The 26,187-nt window shown below is 43.9% G+C and overlaps 1 protein-coding gene across 1 annotated transcript in view; it reads left to right on the top strand.

Annotated features, from left to right (window-relative positions):
• Positions 1-26,187, top strand: part of NKAIN3 (sodium/potassium transporting ATPase interacting 3) — a 538,022-nt gene that overhangs the window by 276,694 nt on the left and 235,141 nt on the right. Inside the window, exon 3 of the mRNA XM_075828311.1 lies at positions 23,945-24,025. Coding sequence (XP_075684426.1) covers positions 23,945-24,025 — 81 coding nt within the window. The remainder of the gene's footprint in view (positions 1-23,944; positions 24,026-26,187) is intronic.

Below are 26,187 nucleotides of genomic sequence, written 5' to 3'. Positions count from 1 at the left end.
TTATAGTAGTGCCACACACAGAGATGGAGACATTAGGTTTAGGTAGGTTAATAGATGGTGGGAACACAAGGAGCTCAGTTTTAGAAAGATTCCGTTTCAGATAGAGAGAGGACATGATGTTAGAAACAGCAGATAGACAATCACTGGTGTTTTGTATTAGAGCAGGTGTAAAGGATTTGCCAGGTACTACGTCTGTGTATACTCCCGGGATTAATCAGTCGACACCTGAGGCCAGACCTCTTAGACTGACACCGGCTCCCACCAACCAGGGTGGCAGGCTCAGGAGTGGGAGAGCCTATCGCGGCCTGGTCAGTCGGAGTTAGCTCCGCCCCCTGTCCATTTATACCTGCCGTGTTCTCTTCCTCAGTGCTTGTTATTCTTCTTGGATTCCTGGCCCCACTGCTGCCTTGCTCCAGCCTGCTTCTGCCGTGCTTCTGCCTTGCTTCAGTTCCGCTTATCCTGCTTCACTTTGCCCCTGGCTTGCTTCCTGCTCCGTGCTCTCGTTGGTATACTCCACTCATCCTGATCCTGACTGACTCATTCACCGCTCCGTTTCCTCGCGGCGTTCCGTGGGCTACCGCCCCTTCACTTGCGTGTTCCCTGTTTGTACTCCCTTGCACTTAGACAGCGTAGGGACCGCCGCCAAGTTGTCCCCCTGTCGCCTAGGGCGGGTCTTTGCAAGTAGGCAGGGACAGGGCGGTGGGTAGATTAGGGCTCACTTGTTCCCTTCACCTCCTTCCTGCTATTACATAATAACAAGCCCATACCTAGTCTACCATTTCTCCTACGCTGACGCTATCATGGACCCCCTTGAGACCCTGACCCAGCAGATGCAGGGCCTCTCCCTACAGCTCCAGGCCCTGGCTCAGAGGGTCAACCAGGGTGAAGCTGCCTTAGTAGTACCCCTCACCTCACCTCTAGAACCCGACCTCAAGTTACCTGACCGGTTCTCAGGGGACCGTAAGACTTTTCTCTCCTTCCGGGAAAGTTGCAGACTTTATTTCCGCCTAAAACCTCACTCCTCAGGTTCCGAGAACCAGCGGGTGGGTATCATTATATCCCGACTCCAGGAAGGGCCCCAAGAGTGGGCATTCTCCTTAGCTCCTGACGCCCCTGAACTTTCCTCCGTTGATCGTTTTTTCTCTGCCCTCGGACTCATTTACGACGAGACTGACAGGACTGCCTTAGCCGAGAGTCAGCTGGTGACCTTACGTCAGGGTAGGAGACCTGTTGAGGAATACTGTTCTGATTTTAGAAAGTGGTGCGTAGCTTCTCGGTGGAACGACCCGGCCCTAAGGTGCCAGTTTAGGTTAGGATTATCTGACGCCCTGAAGGATCTGCTGGTTAGCTACCCCTCTTCTGACTACCTAGACCAGGTTATGGCCCTAGCAGTACGACTTGACCGACGTCTCAGGGAACGTCAGCTTGAACGTTTCAATGTTTTCCCCTCTGACTTCCCTGCGATTCCCCCCGAGGTCCCGTCTCCTCGCTCTTCCACGGAGGACTCGGAGGTACCTATGCAACTCGGGGCCTCCATGTCCCCTCGACAACGTAGAGAGTTTCGCAGGAAGAATGGTCTCTGCTTCTATTGTGGGGACGACAAGCATCTACTGAACACCTGTCCCAGGCGCAAGAATAAACAGCCGGAAAACTTCCGCGCCTAAGTGATCATCGGGGAGGTCACTTGGGCGCACAGGTATTTCCCGTTAATATGAAACGCAATAAAATTTTGCTTCCCTTTCAGGTCTCGTTTGCTGGCCGGTCTGCCACTGGCAGTGCCTTCGTGGATTCTGGCTCATCTGCTAATATCATGTCTGTGGAATTTGCTATGTCTCTAAAAATGCCTTTTATTGATTTGCCTTATCCTATCCCGGTAGTGGGTATCGACTCCACTCCTCTTGCTAATGGTTATTTTACTCATCATACTCCTGTTTTTGAACTCCTTGTTGGCTCCATGCATTTGGAGCAGTGCTCTGTACTGGTGATGCAGGGATTATCGTCCGATCTGGTATTAGGTCTTCCCTGGTTGCAGCTGCATAATCCCACGTTTGATTGGAATACTGGGGATCTCACCAAATGGGGTAGTGAATGCCTGATGTCATGTCTTTCGGTTAACTCTATTTCTCCCCGGGAGGAGGTAAACACGCTTCCTGAGTTTGTTCAGGACTTCGCTGATGTGTTTTCTAAGGAGGCCTCCGAGGTATTGCCCCCTCATAGAGATTACGATTGCGCTATCGATTTGGTGCCTGGTGCCAAGCTTCCTAAGGGTAGGATATTTAATCTTTCATGTCCTGAATGTGAAGCTATGAGGGAGTATATCCAAGAATGCCTGGCCAAGGGTTTCATTCGCCCCTCGACTTCTCCTGTAGGTGCTGGCTTCTTCGTGGGGAAGAAGGATGGTGGTCTTAGGCCGTGCATTGATTATCGGAACCTGAATAAGGTCACCGTAAGGAACCAGTATCCCCTTCCTTTGATTCCGGATCTTTTTAATCAGGTTCAGGGGGCCCAATGGTTTTCTAAGTTCGATCTACGGGGGGCATATAACCTTATCCGCATCAAAGAGGGGGATGAGTGGAAAACTGCGTTCAACACACCCGAAGGTCATTTAGAATACCTGGTCATGCCCTTTGGGTTGTGTAATGCCCCTGCCGTCTTCCAGAATTTTATTAATGAAATTCTGAGATATTACCTGGGTAATTTTCTTGTAGTGTACCTTGATGACATACTGGTGTTTTCCAAGGACTGGTCCTCCCACGTGGAGCATGTCAGGAAGGTCCTCCAGGTCCTCCGGGAAAATAATCTGTTTGCGAAGACCGAAAAATGTGTGTTTGGGGTACAGGAGATACCATTTTTAGGTCAAATCCTCACTCCTCATGAATTCCGCATGGACCCTGCCAAGGTTCAGGCTGTGGCGGAATGGGTCCAACCTGCCTCTCTGAAGGCGCTACAGTGTTTTTTGGGGTTCGCTAACTATTACAGGAGATTTATTGCCAACTTCTCGGTCGTCGCTAAGCCTCTTACGGACCTTACTCGCAAGGGTGCTGATGTCCTCCATTGGCCCCCTGAGGCCGTCCAGGCTTTTGAGACCCTCAAGAAGTGCTTTATCTCGGCCCCCGTTCTGGTTCAGCCCAACCAAAGGGAGCCATTTATTGTGGAGGTTGACGCATCCGAGGTGGGAGTGGGGGCTGTCTTGTCCCAGGGTACCAGCTCCCTCACCCATCTCCGCCCTTGTGCTTACTTCTCTAGGAAGTTTTCGCCCACGGAGAGTAACTATGATATTGGCAACCGCGAACTTTTAGCCATTAAATGGGCTTTTGAAGAGTGGCGTCACTTCCTGGAGGGGGCCAAACACCAGGTAACGGTCCTTACTGACCACAAGAATCTGGTTTTCCTAGAATCTGCCCGGAGGCTTAATCCTAGACAAGCTCGTTGGGCACTATTCTTTACCAGATTTAATTTCTTGGTTACCTATAGGGCTGGGTCCAAAAATATTAAGGCTGATGCACTGTCACGTAGTTTCATGACCAATCCTCCTTCCGAGAAGGATCCTGCTTGTATTTTACCCCCTGGTATAATCGTTTCTGCCACTGATTCTGATTTAGCTTCTGACATCGCGGCTGATCAAGGTTCAGCTCCCGGGAACCTCCCTGGGGACAAACTGTTTGTCCCCCTGCAATACCGGCTAAGGGTACTCAGGGAAAACCATGACTCCGCACTATCTGGTCATCCTGGCATCTTGGGTACCAAACACCTCATTACCAGAAACTATTGGTGGCCTGGGTTGCCTAAAGACGTTAGGGCTTACGTCGCCGCTTGTGAGGTTTGTGCTAGGTCCAAGACCCCTAGGTCCCGACCTGCGGGCTTACTACGTTCCTTGCCCATTCCCCAGAGACCTTGGACCCATATCTCCATGGATTTTATCACCGATTTGCCTCCATCTCAGGGCAAGTCGGTGGTGTGGGTGGTAGTAGACTGCTTCAGCAAGATGTGCCACTTTGTGCCCCTTAAGAAACTACCTAACGCCAAGACGTTAGCTTCTTTGTTTGTTAAACACATTCTGCGTCTCCATGGGGTCCCAGTCAATATCGTTTCTGACAGAGGGGTACAATTTGTTTCCTTATTTTGGAGAGCTTTTTGTAAAAAGTTGGAGATTGATCTGTCCTTCTCCTCCGCCTTCCGTCCCGAAACTAATGGCCAAACGGAAAGGACTAACCAATCCCTGGAACAATATTTAAGGTGTTTCATCTCTGACTGTCAATTTGATTGGGTCTCATTCCTTCCCCTCGCCGAATTTTCCCTGAATAACCGGGTCAGTAACTCGTCAGGGGTCTCACCGTTTTTCTGTAATTTCGGGTTTAACCCAAGGTTCTCCTCCGTTTCTCCTGGTTGTTCCAATAATCCCGAGGTAGAGGACGTTCATCGGGAACTGTGCACAGTCTGGGCCCAGGTTCAGAAGAACCTAGAGGCGTCCCAGAGCGTACAAAAGATTCAGGCTGACTGTAGACGTTCTGCTAACCCCCGGTTTGTCGTCTGGGATCTGGTCTGGTTGTCGTCCAGAAACTTGCGCCTGAAGGTCCCTTCCAGGAAGTTTGCTCCCCGATTTATTGGACCTTATAAGATCATTGAAGTCCTCAACCCTGTATCCTTCCGTCTGGAGCTGCCCCCATCCTTTCGCATACATGACGTCTTCCATGCCTCCCTCCTTAAATGCTGCTCCCCGTCCTGGTCCCCCTCGAGGAAACCTCCTTTTCCCGTTCTCACCCCTGAGGGGGTGGAATTCGAGGTGGCCAAGATTATGGACAGTAGGATGATCCAGGGCTCCCTCCAGTACCTGGTCCATTGGAGAGGATACGGGCCGGAGGAGAGGACTTGGGTACCTGCTCGTGATGTTCACGCTGTGGCATTGATCAGGAGGTTCCACCTTCTCTTCCCCACTAAACCGGGTCCTCTTAGTAAGGGTCCGGTGGCCCCTCATAAAAGGGGGAGTACTGTAAAGGATCTGCCAGGTACTACGTCTGTGTATACTCCCGGGATTAATCAGTCGACACCTGAGGCCAGACCTCTTAGACTGACACCGGCTCCCACCAACCAGGGTGGCAGGCTCAGGAGTGGGAGAGCCTATCGCGGCCTGGTCAGTCGGAGTTAGCTCCGCCCCCTGTCCATTTATACCTGCCGTGTTCTCTTCCTCAGTGCTTGTTATTCTTCTTGGATTCCTGACCCCACTGCTGCCTTGCTCCAGCCTGCTTCTGCCGTGCTTCTGCCTTGCTTCAGTTCCGCTTATCCTGCTTCCTGCTCCGTGCTCTCGTTGGTATACTCCACTCATCCTGATCCTGACTGACTCATTCACCGCTCCGTTTCCTCACGGCGTTCCGTGGGCTACCGCCCCTTCCCTTGCGTGTTCCCTGTTTGTACTCCCTTGCACTTAGACAGCGTAGGGACCGCCGCCAAGTTGTACCCCGTCGCCTAGGGCGGGTCGTTGCAAGTAGGCAGGGACAGGGCGGTGGGTAGATTAGGGCTCACTTGTTCCCTTCACCTCCTTCCTGCTATTACAGCAGGGGTGATGTCATGGGAAGAGGTATATAATTTGGTGTCTTCAGCATAGAGACTGTACTGGAAGCCAAATCTGCTGATGGTTTGTCCAATAGGGGCAGTGTATAGAGAAAAGAGGAGCAGACCTAGGACTAATCCCTGAGGAACCCCGACAGCAAGGGGAAGAGGAGACGTAGAACCAGCAAATGACACACTGAATGAGCGGTCAGAGAGATAGGAAGGAAACCACAAGAGAGCAGTGTCTTTAAAGCCAATAGAGTGGAGCATGTTAACCCCTTAATGACCGGGCATGTTTGTACCTTAATGACCAAGCCAGATTTGTCAAATCTGGTATGTCTGACTTTATCAGAGAATAACTCTGTGAAAGTTTTGAATATCCAAGTAATTCTGACATTGTTTTTTCGTCACATGTTGTACTTTATTTTAGTGGTAAAAGTAGACTGATACGATTTGCGGAAATTAATTAAAAAATAGAAAAATGGAAGAAATTTTGTAAAAATTAGCATTTTCCACTATTTTTAACTGCAATATGTCACATATGTACACACATACTGTACAATTTTTTAAATTAAATATATATTTCTATCTCTTTACTCCATTTTGGCAGCACTTTTGAAAAAATAAAATAAATTTTCAGCAATTTAGAGGACTTACAAATTGAATAATAATTTTATACATTTTGAAGTACATTTTGTTTTCCTGCACCAAGCCAGGTTTTCAGAGGCTCATAGGTGTCAGAATGGTGGAAACCCCCACAAATGACGCCATTTAGAAAACTAGACCCCTTAAGGTATTTACCTAAGGGTATAGTAAGTATTTTGACCGCACAGTTTTTTGCTAAATGTAATACATAGCAGGTGAAAAAAAAAATAATTTCACTTTTTTTCATAAAAGTATCAGTTTGAAGACCAATTTTTTTGTAAAGCGACCATGAGAATCAAGAAACACACCACAAAATCTATCACCCTGTTTCTCCTGTTTTCAAAAATACCAACATTGTGGCGCTAATGCGCTGCCTGGACACACGGCAGGACCCAAAAGGAAGGGAGCACCCGGAGGCTTTCAGGACTCATATTTTGCTTGAAAATGTTTTAGGCCCCACTGTACATTTGGAGAGGCTTTGAGCTGCCAGAATGATAGAAACTCCCCATAAACGACCCCATTTTGAAAACTAAACCCCTTAAGGTATTTATCTAGGGGTATAGTTAGCATTTTGACCACAAAGGGTTTTTCGCTAAATATATTGAAATTAGTCTGTAAGAATTAAAATGTACTTTTTTTCTGAAACAACATAGAAATTTTTATTATTTACAAGGAATAACGAAGAAAATGCACCCCAACATTTGTAAAGCAATGTCTCCCGATTACGACAATACCCCATATGTGGTAATAAACTGCTGTTTGGACCCACAGCAGGGCTCAGAAGGGAAGGAGCGCCATTTGGATTTATGATTTTGCTGGAATGGTTTTCGGTGCCATGTCGCATTTGCAATGCACTGGAGGGACCAAAACAGTGGAAACCCCCCAAAAGTGACCCCATTTTGGAAAAACCTTCAAGGAATTTTTCTAGGGGGTATAGTGAGCATTTACACCCCACGGGTCTTTTGCAGAGTTTATTGGAATTAGGGCGCGAAAATTAATATCAACATTTTTTCCACTAAAATGTTGCATTTTCTCATTTTCACAAGGGATAAAGGCGGAAAAAAACAACCATTTTTTATAAAGCAATTTCTCCCGAGTACAGAAATACCCCACATGTGATCATACGTTTTTTCATTAGAAATGAATTAACCTGTTACGATACTGGCGAACACTGCTGGAATCCTATGGTCAGAAGTAGCGAGCGGAGCACAGTGCAGAACCCGGTGAGACGTCCCCAGGAACAGTGCTTGGAGGGTGGAACACGAGTAGTAGTAGTAGCAGCAAGGAAGTAGGAACAGTCTGGCAAAGACAGTTCTCAGGAGCAGGAGACTGGAACAAGTCACAATACTCAAGCACTGTTTGGTATTCCATGTGGTCTGAAGTAGGCACAAACAGGAAACAAGATCATTCACACGATGCAACATTTGCCATCTTGGTTAAGGGCAAGTTTAAGGGCAAAACAGCAGCCTCCAGTGGTAAGGAGTAAAGGTGCAGCACAATTCTTCAAAGTGTAAAACAGCGGCCACTAGTGGTAATTTTGCAGTACAACAACAGAATCCTGACATTACTCCCTCCTTTCGACAGCGGCCTCAGGACGATGTTTAACTTGGTTTATCTGGATATCTTTGGTGAAATTCCCTAACCAGTCGAGGAGCATTGAGATTGCCTACGGGCTCCCACGAATTATCCTCAGTGCCATATCCTTGCCATTTTATTAGATATTGCAACCGATTTCTGAATATCCTGGAGTCCAGGATGTTTTCAACAGTATAATGTTCTTGTCCATCAACTTCGATAGGATCAGGGGGAGGCAGGTGGCGTCCTGGAAATGGATTTGAAACAACAGGTTTCAATAGGGATACATGGAACACTGGATGTATTCTCATTGGTCTGGGAAGTTTGAGACGAAAAGCCACTGAGTTTACTTGTCCAATAATCTTGAAAGGACCAATAAATTTTTGGCCCAATTTTGCTGAAGGTAAGTGAAGTTTCAGATTCTTGGTGGAAAGCCATACTTCATCTCCCACTTTGAAGGTTGGAGAAGGTCTACGAGATTTATCTGCTGTTTCTTTATATTTCTCCTGGGCAATTGATAATGTAATTTTTAGCATTTCCAGATTCTGTTGAAGTGATTGTATTCTGTCAGTCACTGCAGGAATAAAAGTTTCTCTGGGAAGATTGGGAAGAATACTGGGATGGTAACCCAAATTTGCAAAAAACGGTGTTTGTTTAGTGGAGGCATTCTGAGAATTATTGTAGGAGAACTCCGCCATTGGAAGCAAATCGAAACAGTCATCCTGTAAATGGCAGATGTAGCATCGGAGATACTGTTCTAACGTTTGATTTGTGCGCTCAGTCTGACCATTAGACTGGGGATGAAAAGCAGAAGACAAACTGACATTTATGTCGAGTGCTGTGCAAAAACTCCGCCAGAATCTTGATGTGAATTGTACTCCGCGATCCGAAACCACTTCATCTGGTATTCCATGAAGACGAAACACATTCTGAATTATAAGATCAGCAGTCTCTTTAGCAGAAGGTAGTCCAGGGCAAGGAATAAAATGGGCTGCTTTAGTGAGCCGATCAACCACTACTAAGATGGAATTCTTCCCTTTGGAGACTGGTAAGTCGACAATAAAGTCCATAGAGATAGATCCCCAAGGGCGAGATGGAATTGACAGAGGCTGCAATAATCCCATGGGTGAGGTACGAGGAGTTTTGTACATGGCACAGGTGTTGCAAGAAGAAACATATTTCTTCACATCTTTTTGATAATTGGGCCACCAAAAGAAGCGGGAAAGAAATTCTTGTGTTTTCTGAATCCCCTTGTGACCTGCTAGTTTAGAGTCATGCATTAATTTTAGCACGTTTAATCTTACAGTTTCTGGAACGTAAATGCAGTGCTTGTTAGTCCATACTTGATTTTTGAAGGTTAGGGACACTTCCTCTGCTGGGTGCAAAAGAATTGGGTCGGTCTCATAGGCTTCCTTTATCTCATCAAGCAAGTCCTTGCTATGGATCACCCCCAGGAAATTGGACTCGGAAAGAATAGTTGTTGGTGGTACTGTCGAGGAGGAGTCATTGGAGAACAACCTAGATAAGGCATCGGCCTTACCATTTCGGGAACCAGGCCTGTAAGAGATCACAAAGTTGAAACGATTTAGAAACAGACTCCACCGGGCTTGGCGGGGAGACAAACATTTGGCAGATCTAACAAATTCAAGGTTACGATGATCAGTTAGAACCACTATTTGTTGAGCTGTGCCTTCTAAATGATGTCTCCATTCTTTGAAAGCAGCAATGATGGCTAGGAGTTCCTTGTTCCCCACGTCATAATTCTTTTCAGCAGAAGTCAAACTTCGAGAAAAGTAAGCACAAGGGTGCAGCAAATCTTTCTCTCCAGTTCTCTGTGATAGAATAGCCCCTATTGCACAGTCTGAAGCATCCACTTCAACAATAAACGCTTTTTCAGGGTTAGGATGAACCAGTATAGGGGCTGTTGTGAATTTTGTTTTCAAATTGAAAAAAGCATCTTGTGTCTGAGGAGACCACACAAAAGGTATCCTTTTCTTTGTTAATTGGGTAATTGGTGTAATAATGCCCGAAAAATTCTTGATAAAACGTCTATAGAAATTAGCAAATCCTACAAATCGTTGGACCTCTTTCACATTTTTTGGAGTTGGCCAGTCTCTAATTGCTTGAATCTTGCTAGAATCCATGTGTAACCCTAGGGGAGAAATGATATAACCCAAGAACTGTATTTCCGTTTGATGGAATTCACATTTCTCCAACTTGATATAGAGTTGATATGCTTTCAGACGTTCCAACACCATTCTCACATGATTCTGATGTTCTTCTGTAGAATTAGAAAAGATTAATATGTCATCCAGATAGATGACTACGAACTGATCTAACAAGTCCTTGAAGATATCGTTAATAAAATGCTGAAAGGTTGCAGGAGCATTGCAAAGTCCAAAAGACATGACTAGGTATTCATAATGTCCATAACGTGATCTAAACGCTGTCTTCCATTCATCACCTGGTCTAATGCGAACCAAATTATATGCACCTCGAAGATCCAATTTGGTGAATATTTTAGCTTGACGAACTCTATCCAGCAACTCCGGAATCAATGGCAGAGGGTAACGGTTTTTAATTGTGACTTTGTTTAATTCTCTATAGTCCACGCAAGGTCTCAAAGAGCCGTCTTTCTTTTTAACAAAAAAAATAGGTGCACCTGCTGGCGATGAAGATGGACGAATAAAACCTTTAGCTAAATTTTCATCTATGTATTCTTTAAGAGCCTTCAGTTCCGGCTCTGCTAATGGGTAGATGCATCCAAAAGGTATAGCTGCTCCAGGCAACAGTTCAATCGGACAATCGTAAGGTCGATGTGGAGGAAGTTTATTAGCATTCTCTTTGTCACATATATCTGTAAATTCGTCATATAGAGGAGGTAATTTAGGAGATACTTCAAGCTCCCCTTCAATCTTTTCGTGAGATTGTTCTCTGTTCTAAAGACTCTGAGGAGGGGACCTCTGATGGAAAAGACACTTCTTTGGTTTCCCAGTCAATTGTAGGGTTCTGAGCCTGCAGCCATGGTAGTCCAAAAATAATTGGAAAATGTGGGGATGAAATTAATAGGAAAGATAGAACCTCATGGTGATTAGGTCTCATAATTATCTCCAATGGTTCAGTCTCTTGATCAACTGGACCTGAGTTCAGAGGGGATCCATCTACAGTTTCCATAAGAATGGGTGACAGTCTCTCTTGAAATTTTACACCATGTTTATTAGCAAAAGAAATGTCCATAAAGTTCCCATTTGCTCCAGAGTCCACCATGGCAGAGGCGGATATCCATTGAGAATCAATTCTAAACTTGATGGGAATAAAGCAATGAGTGCCTTTGTGTTCTTTTTTAATATTGGGTGCTGTGCAGGAGACTGAATGAATGAGTGCATGCACTGGTGGCACTTGTTCAGAAGAAACAGATTCTACATCAGAGAATTCATGATCTGCTACTACCGCGACCATCTTGCGTTGACGACATGGACAATTGATAAGGAAGTGATCAGTTTTACCACAATAGAAGCATTGATTTTCTCTAAACCTTCGTTCTCTTCTGTCGGCACTTTCACGCTTTTGTATACTGTCAATTTGCATAGGTTCAGCTTGGTGTTCTTGGTAATTCTTTGTTTCAGAGTCTCTAGGAGTGGGAGCTGAAGCAGACGAGTAATAGTTATTATTACGGGACCAGGTAGAACCCCATTTTTCTTGTCAACGCTCTGACAGCCGAGTGTCTATTCGGATACAATGGTGTACAAAATCATCAAACTCTGTGGGAGCTTCAGCCCGTGCTAACTCGTCCTTAAGTGCACTAGATATTCCTTTTTTAAAGAATGTTAATTTTGCAGCATTATTCCACTCAGTATCCATCACCCACTGTCTGAAATCTGTGGCATATTCGGCAACAGAGCGTCTGCCCTGACGTAGAGCCATCAACGCTGCTTCTGCTGTAGTACACCGGTTAGGATCATCAAATACTTGGCTCATGGCTGCTAGGAAGGCGTCCAAGTCATCAAGCCGAGCATCGTTGGTTTCAATAAGAGGGCTTGCCCGGGCTACAGCCTTATGTGTCAGAAGCATAATAATACACAGCACCTTTGAATTATCAGTAGGGAAGTGAGCAGGATGTGCACCAAAATATAACTTGCATTGGTTTATAAATCCACGGTATTTGTCACGATCCCCACCAAACCTGAATGGTGGAAGCTGCAGGGTAGATGAAGAGGCTGGGGTCACAACTCGAGTCTGAAGTTCCCGGATCAGCTCTGCTTGCTGAGCCACCATGCCTTGTAAACCCTGTGTAGCTTGTCCATAAACTTGAACATCATGGGTTGTTTGATTTTCAAACGCCAAATATTTAGTCTTTAAAGTTTGCATGTCAGCAAAGATGTTAGTAAGCAAACAGTTCATATTGTTCACACGAACCTCCAAACTTGCTTCTCTGGCGGATTCCATGGAAATGGCTTGAGTATCCTGTTACGATACTGGTGAACACTGCTGGAATCCTATGGTCAGAAGTAGCGAGCGGAGCACAGTGCAGAACCCGGTGAGACGTCCCCAGGAACAGTGCTTGGAGGGTGGAACACGAGTAGTAGTAGTAGCAGCAAGGAAGTAGGAACAGTCTGGCAAAGACAGTTCTCAGGAGCAGGAGACTGGAACAAGTCACAATACTCAAGCACTGTTTGGTATTCCATGTGGTCTGAAGTAGGCCCAAACAGGAAACAAGATGGTTCACACGATGCAACATTTGCCATCTTGGTTAAGGGCAAGTTTAAGGACAAAACAGCAGCCTCCAGTGGTAAGGAGTAAAGGTGCAGCACAATTCTTCAAAGTGTAAAACAGCGGCCACTAGTGGTAATTTTGCAGTACAACAACAGAATCCTGACATAACCCTTTCAGGACTGATCCATTTTTTGCCTTCTTATTTTAGATTTTCACTCCCCGCTTTCCAAGAGCCATAACTTCTTTATTTTTCCATCAATAGAGTGGTGTGAAGGCTTATTTGTTGCGGGACAATCTGTAGTTTTCATTGGTACCATTTTGGGGTACATGCGATTTTTTTTGATCACTTTTTATTCAATTTTTTTGCAATCCTGAGCAAAAAATAGGAATTCTGACACCGTTTTTTAGGTTTTTTTTTTGCGGCGCTCACCGTACGCTATAAATGACATTTTTACTTTATTCTGCGGGTTGGTACGGTTACGGCTATACCATATGTATATAGGTTTGGTCCTTTTTTTTAGCGTTTGCACAATAAAATGACTTATTTATAAAAAAAAAAAATTCTGTTTCGCCATATTCTGAGAGCCATAATTTTTAAATTTTTTAGTCAAAAAAGCTGTGTAAGGGCATGTTTTTTGCGGGACGGATAGAAGTTTTTATTGGTACTATTTTCGGGTACATGCGACTTTTTGATCACTTTTTATTCTTTATTTAGGGAGCGTTGGTGACCCAAAAAATTGCGATTCTGTCGTAGTTTTTTATTTTTTTGGGGTGTTCATCGTGCGGGAAAAATAACATTATAGTGTTATAGTTGGGGTCGTTACGGACGCGGTGATACCAGATATGTGTACTTTTTTAACGTGTTAATTTTTTTCTATAATAAAAGTCTTATTATAGGAAAAAAAGCATTTAGTGTTTATAGAACTTATAACTTTTATTTTTACACTTTTTTTAAAACATTTTTATTACTTTTTTTTACTTTTTTTACTTGTCCCACTAGGGGACACTTAGTCTTGCAGCTTTGATCGCTGCTAGAGTACATTACACTACACACGTAGTGTAATGTACTCCAACTGTCATTGTGACGTGACTGTCACACTGACAGGAAGCAGAGGAGGAACGGCCGGAGGCTGTTCCTCCGAGGCTTCCGTGCATGGCAACCCGGAGGTCATTATCTGACCTCCGATTGCCGTGACAAGCATCGGTAGCCCCCACGATCACTTCGTGGGGGCTGCTGATGTGCTTCAAACCACTTAAATGCGGCGACGGCAATCCGTCGCCGCACTTAAGGGGTTAACTGCCGAAATCAGCGGCGATGGTCCACTGTCCGGCAAGACTGATGTCTCAGCTGTCGGGGACAACTGTCAGCGCGGGTCTGTCACTCTGTGTTTACACAGAGTGACAGTTTGAAATGCGGACGAAAATGAACGTCATGGTGCGGGAACTAGCAGCCGACCATGACGTTCATTTTCGTCCTTGGTCGTTAAGGGGTTAAGTAGGAGTTTGTGGTCTACAGTGTCAAAGGCTGCAGAGAGATCCAGAAGAATCAGTAGAGAGTATTTGCCATTAGATTTAGACGCCAAGAGATCGTTTGAGACTTTATTAGTTTGTGTGGAGTGTATATTGCGGAAACCAGATTGTAAGGGGTCAAGAATGGAGTTAGCAGAGAGATGTGGTTAAGGCAAGAGTAGACCAAGCGTTCCAGGAGTTTGGAGACAAGTCGGTAGTTAGCAGCGCTGGATGGGTCAAGAGTTGTTTTTTTTTCAGTAATGGGTTTATAATGGCATGTTTAAAAGAGGAGGGAAAGATTCCAGAAGGAAGAGAGAGGTTAAAAATGTTAGTCAGGTGAGAGGGAATGGACGAGGTGTGAGGGGATAGGATCACTGGAGCATGTAGTAGGATGAGAAGAAGAGAGGAGCCTAGAGACTTCTTCTTCTGTTATTGGGTCAAATTATGAAAGTGAAGAGGGAGTGCAGGGGATCGATGTTACTAGGGGACTGGGAGATAATATCATGCCCAGTGGCATAACTACCGCCGCAGCAGCAGTAGCGGCTGCTACGGGGCCCGCGGCATGGGGGGGCCCGTGTTGCCCGCCGGCACGGGCCCCCACCATGGCCGGAGGCTCCGCTAGCAGCCGCTAGGGCTGCTACAGCGCGACGCCACTGAACACTACGGCAGAGCAGGGAGGTATCTCCTCGCTCTGCCATTAAACAAAATACATGTATCCCCTATCCACAGGATAGGGGATACATGTGTGATCGCTGGCATTGATAGGGAGAACGGGGGACTGAAAGTCCCCTGAAGTTCTCCATCACAAACCTCGGACTTCCGGGGTCTGTGTCGGCAGCTCCGTAGAAATGAATGGAGCGCCGGTCGCGCTTGTGCGCATGCGTGACCAGCGCTCCTTTCATTTTTAGTGAGCTGCGCAGACGCCGGAAGTCAGAGGTTAGTCATGGAGAACTTGGGGGGACTTTCAGTGCCCCGTTCTCCTTATCGCTGCCAGCGATCACACATGTATCCCCTATCCTGTGGATAGGGGATACATGTCTTTTGTCGGACACGCTGTAGGTCGCATTTTTTTTGGAGGGGGGACGCTGTATGGCGCTCCCTACAGGACAGGGGGGGGGGATGCTGTATGGCGTTCCCTACAGTGGGGGGGACGCTGTATGGCGTTCCCTACAGGGGGGATGCACGCTGTATGGCGTTCCCTACAGGGATGAGCGCTGTATGGCATTCCCTAAAGGGGGGGGCGCTGTATGGCGTTCTCTACAGGCGGGCGGGCTGTATGGCGTTACCTCCCCTGGGTGTCACACAACCCCCCCCCACTTGTAGATAGTGCCTTTTTTACAGCCCCCCCCTGTAGATAACGCCATACAACCCCCCCTGTAGATAACGCCATACAGCCCCCTCTGTAGATAACACCATACAGCCCCCTCTATAGATAACGCCATACAGCCCCCCTGTAGATAATGCCATACAGCCCCCTCTGTAGATAACGCCATACAGCCCCCTGTAGATAACACCATACAGCCCCCACTGTAGATAACGCCATACAGCCCCCTCTGTAGATAATGCCATACAGACCCGCCCTGTAGATAACGCCATACAGTCCCCCCTGTAGATAACGCCATGCAGTCCCCCTGTAGATAATGCCATACAGTCCCCCCTGTAGAGAACGCCATACAGCCCCCTCTGTAGATAACGCCATACAGCCCCCTGTAGATAACGCCATACAGCCCCCTGTAGATAACGCCATACAGCCCCCTGTAGATAACGCCATACAGACCCCCTTGTAGATAACACCATACAGCCCCCTCTGTAGATATCTACAAAGGGGGCTGTATGGTGTTGTCTACAGGAGGCTGTATGGCGTTATCTACAGAGGGGACTGTATGGCGTTATCTACAGGGGGGGCTGTATGGCGTTATCTATAGAGGGGGCTGTATGGCGTTATCTACAGAGGGGGCTGTATGGCGTTATCTACAGGGGGGGTTGTATGGAGTTATCTACGGGGGGGCTGTAAAAAAGGCACTATCTACAAGTGGGGGGTTGTGTGACACCCAGGGGAGGGGGGCCCCAGTCAAAAGTTTGCTATGGGGCCCAGTCTTTCCTAGTTACGCCCCTGATCATGCCGAATGTTGTTCATTTTAACTTTAAAATAAGTGGCCAGGTCTTCAGCACTGAGATCTGTTATTGGCGTCTGCATTTTAGGACTAAGGAGGGAATGAAGAGTATCAAAAATACATTTTGGATTATTAGACAGTGCGGAGATGAGAGAAGTGAAATAGACTTGTTTGCCTTTGTGAAGGGATAGAGTTGTAAGTTCTAAGCATAAATTTGTAATGGAGGAAATCTGCTGAAAAGTGCAATTTTCTCCACAGACGTTCGGCACCGCTGAAGAAAGCGGGATTGAGGTGTGTGCCAGGGTTGTGGACGTCTTTGCCGGGTGCTTCGGTGTGTTGGGGGGGCTGCTTCATCCAAAGCATTTTTGAGTTTGTTATTGCAATGTTTGGCGGCCAGATTGGGACAGGAGAGGGAAGAGATAGGGGACAATGTGGACTGTAGACTGTCTATGAGTTGCTGAGTGTTAATGGCATGTATATTTCTGTATGTCTGATACGTAGGCATGTGCTGTGGAGGCAGAGAATCTTTGATAGTAAAGGAGAGAAGGTTGGAATCAGAGAGCGGGAGAGGAGAGTTATTAAAGTCAGAAACTGAGCAGAGACGGAAGAAGACCAGGTCAAGTGAATGCCGTCTTCATGTGTAGGAGCATTAGTAAGTTGTGACAGACCTAGGGAGGAGGTTAAAGATATTAACTGGGAGGCAGATGAGGAGATTGGGTTATCAATGGGTAATGTTAAAGTCACCCAAGATGAGTTGGTGTTTCAGAGGATAGAAATTGTGGAAGCCAGGCAGCAAAATTATCCAGGAATTGGCGGGGTGAGCCCGAGGGGCGGTAGATAACTGCAACTCGGAGAGAGAAAGGGCGAAAGAGTTTGAGGGTGTGGACTTCAAAAGAGGGAAATGTGAGTGAGGGGACAGAGGGAACGACCTGGAAAGTGCAGTGTGGGGAAAGAAGTATGCCTACACCTCCACCCTGTCTGTTCTCAGGTCTAGGGAGAGAAGTGGAGACACCATAAGATAGAGCAGCAGGGGAAGCAGTGTCAGACAGCTGTACCCATGTTTATGTAAGAGCCAGGACGTTGAGAGAGTTAGAAAGGAATAAGTCATGAATAAAGGTGAGTTTGTTGCACACGGACCGAGAGTTCCAGAGAGCACAGTTAAAAGAGACAGGAGAAGACATAAAAGGAGTGTTAAGGAGATTTGCAGGATTTCTATGTGTGGCAGGTAAGGGGTTGAGCTTGGCAGAAGAAAAGGGAGGACCAGGGTTGGGAGAGATGTCCCCTGCAGCGAGTAGCAGGAGAATGGAGAGAGAGACAGCAGATGGTTCAGTGATTTATTAAAGTGACTTTTGTGTTAAGCAGTGGGATGAAATGGTTTAAGGTGATTCAGGAAAGTGAATAGTGCATGGGAGCTGTAGTTGGGTGAGGGGAGGAGAGATGGACTCATGTGGAAACAGTTAAAGGACCAGTGTCACGAAAAAAAAATGTTTTATATCAATTTGCTTTTAGTGTTTTATTTAAAAAAAAAAAAAAAATTATTTGTGTGTTTGTGTTTTACTTTTTTTTATTTTTTCACTTTTTCTTGTCCATGGGGGCTGCCATTTTTTTTTCCATCTCTGTATGTGTCGATTAACGACACATACAGACATGGAATACGGCACATACAGTCCCATAGTGAATGCGAACGGGGCCCGTACGCCATCTGTGTGGGAACGGCGCATGCGCCGCTCCCACACAGTCCAAATTGAACTGTGCGACGTCCGCGCCATTTGCTTGTGGACCGGAAGTCGCGGCCGGACAGTAAGATTACTACTTCCGGTCGCGGCTTCCGGACTTGTGCACTTGGAGCGGAGGTAGCAGACGGAGCAGACGGACCGGAGGGAGCGGCGGCGGCAGGAGCAGGTAAGTTAGGTCTGTGTATGTACGTGTTTTACTGTGTGTTTACTACTGTATGTTAACCTATTATACTGTGTGTTAGCTCAAAAAATGGCGACACACAGTGTAGGAGGTTTGACCGTTCAATCCCCTCGTTTCTCCCGGCACTAGCCAGGATAAAGGAGGGGGGGATTCTGAGAGCTCACTAGAGCGAGTGAGTTTTCTCAAATTTTGCTGCATAAAGCAATGTGGTTGCTTTACCACATGCAATGCTGCAATTTTGGGAATTGCTCCATCTAGTGACCAGCGCTGGGAAATGTTATAAATTAGAATCTAATTTATAATATTTCCTGACTCGTGAAAAAATTAAAAAAATTAGAACAATGTTTAATCACCTATACACTAACTGTTTAACTAACTAAAAAAAAAAAAAAAAAATTCTAGCGACACATTCCCTTTAAGCAAAGGCATAACGGGCGTTAGGATTATAAACAATTATATATATATATATTTATAAAAAAAATTATATAGACAAATTATACCTTTATATAACTATAATGTTGATACACATTTACATATTTAGAAGACTGTGTAACGAAATAGAGTACATTTTACCTTGTTAGCTTAATTAGAAAAATCTTCTTTCTTTGTGAATTGAAGCTTGTCTTCTAACACCTGTAGATTTCTCATGTGAAGAACCAGGGAGTTCAAAGACATACTGGGACAAAATTCTGCTAAAAATATCTTTAGTTCTAAAATCACTTTGGAAATTATTCTAAATAGTGTTCTTCACTGTTACATAGTTACATAGTTACATAGTTAGTACGGCTGAAAAAAGACACATGTCCATCAAGTTAAACCAAGGGAAGGGAAAAGGGAAGGAAAAATTTCTACACATAGGAGCTAATATTTTTTTGTTCTAGGAAATTATCTAACCCTTTTTTAAAGCCATCTACTGTCCCTGCTGTGACCAACTCCTGCGGTAGGCTATTCCATAAATTCACCGTTCTCACTGCAAAGAAGCCTTGTCGCCTCTGCAGCTTGAACCTTTTTTTCTCCAGACGGAGGGAGTGCCCCCTTGTTTTTTGAGGGGGTTTTACAAGGAACAGGATTTCACCATATTTTTTGTATGTGCCATTAATATATTAATATAAGTTAATCATGTCCCCCCTTAGTCGTCTTTTTTCAAGGCTAAATAGGTTTAATTCTTTCAATCTTTCCTCATAACTTAAATTCTCCATGCCCCTAATTAGCTTCGTTGCTCTTCTTTGTATTTTTTCCAACTCCAGGGCATCCTTTCTATGAACTGGAGCCCAGAACTGAACTGCATATTCTAGATGAGGCCTCACTAATGCTTTGTAAAGTGGTAATATTACATCCCTGTCCCGCGAGTCCATGCCTCTTTTAATACACGACAATATCCTGCTGGCCTTTGAAGCAGCTGATTGACACTGCATGCTGTTATTGAGTTTATGATTTACAAGTACACCCAGATCCTTCTCAACAAGTGAATCCGCCAGTGTAGCTCCCCCTAGGACATATGATGCATGCAGGTTGTTGGTACCCAGATGCATAACTTTACATTTATCTACATTAAACTTCATCTGCCAAGTGGACGCCCAAACACTTAGTTTGTTTAAATCTGCCTGTAATTCATGAACATCTTCCATAGTCTGAACTATATTGCATAGCTTGGTGTCATCTGCAAAAATAGAAATAGTGCTATTAATCCCATCCTCTATATCATTAATAAATAAGTTGAATAATAGGGGTCCCAGCACTGAACCCTGGGGTACACCACTTATAACCGGTGACCATTCAGAGTAGGAATCATTGACCACAACTCTCTGGATACGGTCCTTGAGCCAATTCTCAATCCAATTACAAACTATATTTTCTAAACCTATAGTCCTTAATTTACCCATTAGGCGTCTATGGGGGACAGTGTCAAATGCCTTTGCAAAGTCCAAAAACACTAAATCCACAGCGGCCCCTCTGTCTAGACTTCTGCTCACCTCTTCATAAAAACAGATTAGGTTAGTTTGACAACTTCTGTCCTTAGTAAAACCGTGCTGGCTGTCACTTATAATGCTATTTATTGTCACATAATCCTGTATATAGTCCCTCAATAGCCCCTCAAACATTTTCCCCACGATGGATGTTAAGCTTACTGGTCTATAATTACCCGGGGAAGACCTAGAGCCCTTTTTGAAAATAGGCACCACATTTGCCCTGCGCCAGTCCCTTGGCACTATGCCAGTCACTAGAGATTCTCTGAATATTATGAAAAGGGGGACAGAAATAACTGAACTAAGCTCTTTAAGAACTCTAGGGTGTAACCCATCTGGTCCCGGGGCCTTGTGCACATTTATTTTATTTAATTTAGCTTGGACCATCTCTACATTCATCCAATTCAGTATATCAACTGATATATTAACAGCACTGGCACCGGCTACATCAGCTGCTCCTTCTTCAGTTGTATATACAGAGCTAAAGAACCCATTTAGTAACTCTGCCTTCTCTTGATCCCCTGTGATCAACTCCCCATTACCATTATCTAGGGGTCCTACATGTTCAGACCTGGGCTTTTTTGCATTTATATGCTTGAAGAATTTTTTGGGATTTGTTTTACTATCCTTGGCCACCTGCCTTTCATTTTGTATTTTTGCTGATTTTATTACATTTTTACAGATTTTATTAAGCTCTTTATATTTTACAAAGGCTACAGCTGTACCCTCAGATTTGTATTTTTTAAATGCCCTTTTTTTGTCATGTATTGCCCCTTTCACAGAATGTGTAAGCCATGTGGGGTTTAATTTGAGTCGTTTATACTTGTTACCTGTAGGAATAAATTTTGCACTATAATAACTCAAAGTAGATTTGAAAATCTCCCATTTATCATTTGTTCCATTATTTGACATTAGTTCTTCCCAGTCTATATCCTGAATTGCAGCCCTCATCCTGGGGAAATTGGCTTTCTTCAAATTAAATGTTTTTGCCCTCCCAGCCTGCGTTTGTTTTTTTACAGTATAGGTAAAATGTAACTATATTATGATCACTGTTATCGAGGTTTTCACGAACATTGACATTCCCAACAAGATCTGCATTCAAATCTTCTGACTTGTAATTTAGATTACATTGGGGGGATTCTTTAGGGTCCTCTTACACGGCCCGACGTGGGCAGTGTAAACTGGCGCAGATCAACGAGAAAGCTCTTTGATCTGTGCTCGCTTGCTCCTTTCAAAAGGGGAAAAATCGCTCGTCCCCATGCTTTTCGATCATGTCGGCAGCACAGCTCCCTGTTTACACAGATGTGCTGTCGACAAAAATAATATTTATTGCTGCATAAATTATAAAATCAGTCGATGAACGAGCGTTTGCTCGTTTATCAGCTGATCGTTTCCCTGGGAACGATTGGGAACGAGTGTTCTGTAAACGCTCGTTTGACAGAAAATTGTCCCGTGTAAAAAGGCCCTTAAGGTCCTATTAGGCAGCCCGACGTGGGCCGTGTAAACGAGCACTGATCAACGAGACAGCTCGCTCATGAATGCTCATTTGCCCGATAATTGGCCGGTGTAAAAGGGCCCTAGAGGCCCTATTACACCGGCCGATTTTGCCCGGTGCAGCGAGTGCCGCTCAACGAGACAGCTCATTGATCGGCACTCGTTTGCTCCTGTCACAAGGAACTATGGATGGGGATGAGCGGTCATTACTCTAATCGCTCGTCCCCATACATTATTAGCATGTCGGCAGTGGGTCTCCCTGTTTACACAGGGAGATGTGCTGCTGACAACGATAATATTTTACTTTTTTAAACTATACGATCAGCAGATGAACGAGCATTTGCTCATTCATCTGCTGATCGCTGCCCTGTTTACACAGGGCAATTATCGTCAATGAGAGTTCTATGAACGATCGTTTGCTCAATAACTTCCCAGTGTAAAACCCCCTTTAGTTAGGACCCCATCAATGGCTTGAGTGATAAGATTTTGGGACTATTGTACCAATAAAGTTAATGGCTTTTTATAATCAGAAAATCTAATTAGTGAAAATCTCCCATTAGAGCGAGAGAGGGAACCCTTAATTTATCAAGTGCCAGGACTCCTTCAGGACTCCTTCATGTAGGACAGCGGTCCCCAACCTTTGATACCTTAAGAGCTACATTTAATTTTGAGTGATCGCTGGGACCCACATTTAAGTAAAACACATTTAACATATTAAATGTAGAGAAACACAAAATTACGAAATTTTAATTTGCAGGTATATATTTCAATTTGAAATTAACACACTGGATTTCCAACACCCAAATTGGTACTTTTCAGGGGATAGGATATGTCTGTAATATTGTTAATGTGAATGTCACTTTGTAGCAAGAGCATATGGTTATATCTCAAGGTTCCTAGGGTGAGCCACACAGCAGGGGGTTGCGAGCCACAGGTGGATCCCGGTGGTTATTTACATGCATGTAGCATGCAACCTCTGCAGCCAATCAGAAGTATCAGAAGGGCTCAATGGTGACGAATCACATTTCTGGCATAATGCCAGAATTACAACACATGACCACCATTGTATTAAATTATAAAAAATATGCAAATTTGTGGGGTTTATTTTCACTATTTTTACATACTACAACTATAATAACATGATAAGGCCAAGATCACACACACAGTATTTAGTGCAGTTATTGGCTCCATTTTTTGAGCCAAAGCCAGAAGTGTGTCCAGAAGTAGGGAACGGTATAAAGAAAAAACTGACACATCTCCTTTCTTGTGTCCACTTCTGTGTTTGGTTAAAAAAAACCTGCACCAAGTACTGAATGTGTGCTCCTGGCCTACATGAAAAAAATATTCATATAAAAGTGGTATAAAAAGAAACTTTTTCTGTATTGCGAAAAATATGCTAAAATCACTTTAACTTGAAACTAAACCATCACTTACCTTTAGAAAATATGCAAATGTGTTTATCTCCCACTATTTTGACATACTGCAACTGCAATAACAGCATAAATGCAGAAAGCATTTAAATAAAAATGGTACAAAAATAAACTCTTGTGTGTCAAAATTCTAGCTGTTAAACCATATACTTAACCTTAGAAAAAAAATTATAAAAAGAGTCTGATCATTAAAGGGTTAAACAAAAATGCTGGCTGGGAACTTGCCTGAAAATACTTTATTCATAGCAACTCTAATTATCAATTCATATCTGTATTAACCACAAGGGAAAATTACATTAAAAATCATTAATTAAATAAAAATGAATATTTCATTTGAAATAATTTGAAATAAATATTCTCTACACCCTGGCAGGTAATAATGCTAAGGATTCCAAAGCATTGTAAAACCGATTAAATTAACCCAACTTCAACGTCCTTAGGCCCCATGTAGACGACTGCGCTTTTGCGTCTGCATACTATCCGCAAGTGCGTTAAAACCTCCCCAAAAAATTAATAAGAGTTAATCAAATAATAATTACCCCAAAACGTTGCCAATAAAAACGACAACTTATCTAATAAAAAACAAGCCATCATACAGCTATGTCGGTGGGAGAATTATGTTATAATTGTAAGTCATGTCAATTATGGCTCTAGGAATGCTATGCTGAAAAAGTGAGAAAAAAAACCGCTTGATCCTGAAGGACCAAAGTAGGCCAGTTCTTAAGTTGTTAAAGATAATATTAGGAAGTTACACAGATTGTAACTCCCTTATTTAATATTACTACTGAATATATTCCTGCAGTGCCTGTTAGGGCTGGCAGGATTCTCTGGTGTTTTTTTGAAAACAGATCTGACATAGCTGTTTTTACTCATTTATAAATGGAAGCCATGATGCTAGTGTGAACAAAGCCCTAGCAGATGCCGCCCATATCTGCAGTCCAAGTGGTTATTAAATAGAGGGCAATAGATATTATGATATTTATAATGACTTGAATTTATATTAAGAAAGGCCGTAACTTTTTTTTCTCTTTAGTACACAGTCTGGACAGCATTTTGGGTAGCATGGAATGTATTTGTCATCTGTTTCTATTTGGAAGTAGGAGGACTTTCTAAGGTAAGCTAAAAAAAAAATTTATTGATTATTTCTGGCTGTTTAAATCGAGCAACAATAATAGTAATTTTTTGTTCCATATAGTCACATGAAGCGTCGTATGCAAATGAGGACTGAAGAGTCCTGCAATACGGGAAGTGTCCTGCATTCTATGTGGTTTCTGCTTTGAATGTCAGACAATTCCTGGATTGCAGAACTCTTCTGTGCTCATTTGGATATGGCACCAGAGGAATAAAAGGATTTTCTTTTATAGTTCACGATGGGCTGACTTGGGCAACATAGGTATGTTTGAATATCTATCGTCCTTCTCTATATAGGGGTATTATTTTTCTTAATAAATCTGGCTTAAAGTTCAGATTTTTCCATTGTCAGTCGTGCCTTTTCCAAGTCGATTGAATTTCCTACCAACTTGCAGATTGTTCATTCTTATCAGAAATGGCATGTTTTCTGTGCATGAAACCACAGACAGGGTCTCAGTGAAATCAATGGCTGTCAAACTGCATAAAGTCTGAATAATATGCATGAATTATTTAAGAGATGGTTAAGTTGTAAAAGTCAGGTTATCCTTGCAGTGTCCCCTGTCAGCAATCTACTGTGTTTTTCAATACCGAAGGCAGCAATTTACAGAAAGGATTCAACCCGTTTCCTTACATAACTGGCATATTTTATGATACTGGGTATCAGAAGGGCATATAATATAATAGATTATTTTATTCACAAATGAGACACCTGAGTCTGAATCCAACCCATTTTTAGACTAACAGACAGATTGCTAAAACATAGTCAACAATAAAAAATATATTAGTCTAACTTTTATACTTATAACCTATTTGATTATAATATTTTGTGAGTTATTTTTTAACAATATATCATTCTTTCAAGGCTTGGCTCAGAACATCTTATGTACCTTCAGCCAAAAGTAAAAACTTGACTGTGTCCCTAAATGCCAGAAGCTGTGCAGTCTTTGTCTTGTAAGTTCAGACTTCTGCTATCTTCAGTTTTTAACACAAGCTACTTCCTGTCAGCCATTTTAGCTCCCAGTGCTCTGTGCCGGCCAAGCACAGCGCCTAGAACCTCCTCCTCCTTCCCTCTCATAGCTCTCTACTCACAACCTACCACTATGAGACCTCCATACATCAAACTGTGCAGAGATATGCAAGATTGAATCTATGCTCGGTGCAAGGGGCAACTCAGAGTGGTCTGGCCCTCAGGCAATAAATGTCATGGATCCCTTACTAACCACCATAGTTATAATACGCTTGAGCTGGGTTAACACAATGCAGAATTTGTTATTTTTCTTCTTTTTTGCTTTTATTTTTTCAAACCTTCTTCCAAGCTTTTAGGTCTCTGATTTAGGGGCTGTGGGTCACTTCTGGCTATGGCCATTGGGCAAACCTCAGAAAAGTGTTTTGTCTACATTTTTGTAAAAAAGTAAATCCAACAGATGACTTTTATGGCATACGTAAAAGTCTGACAAGTGGGGGTATGACTACTGGGTCCTACACCAATACCAAGAATGGGTGTGCCCATTTTTGATGGAAAAGTGCCTACACATGTGTAGTTATTCATTATTAAAATCTGTAGGAAAATTTCTCCTATCGGGAGAATTACCGTTTCAGCACATACAGGTTATTGTTCGTATTGTGAAAAGTTATACAGTTTTCTTATATACACTCTGTATCAATTCTTCATGGTAATCTTTGATAGCTGTCATTTAATAGGAACCTTCATTGTTTACTCCCAGGCAGGGGCGGACAAACAGCCTGTAAAGCCAGTTCAGCTACACAGGGCCCAGATAGAAGAGGGGCCCAGGAGCCAACAGTAGGTAGCCACTCCAACTTAGCCTATTTTCTAGGGGCCAAGCTGGCGGAAAAGGGAATGAGGGAGGCTTAGAGAGGGTTTTCCTGCAGTACATTTAGTAATGGCACGTGGGGTTGTCGCTTTGCATTTTAAAGGGACTTAGTTTGACGGCATGAATGGGCAAAGCTTAGCAGTGCTATTATCCTGGTGTCCGCTAAGCAGAGATGCCTGTATCAAGTTACCTTCAAAAGAAAGCAAGTATTAAATGTATTGAAGTGTTTGACTGATCTTTGTATTCTAAGTGATATGTGTAGTGTGTGAGTGATATATGCAAACTGTGTGAGCAGCGTGTGTGACGCCTGCGT

This window comes from Rhinoderma darwinii, chromosome 5 (genome assembly GCF_050947455.1).
Source record: "Rhinoderma darwinii isolate aRhiDar2 chromosome 5, aRhiDar2.hap1, whole genome shotgun sequence".
NCBI lineage: Eukaryota > Metazoa > Chordata > Amphibia > Anura > Rhinodermatidae > Rhinoderma > Rhinoderma darwinii.
The sequence above is the reverse complement of the archived record's forward strand: the minus strand, read 5'-3'. Positions and strand labels throughout refer to the sequence as shown.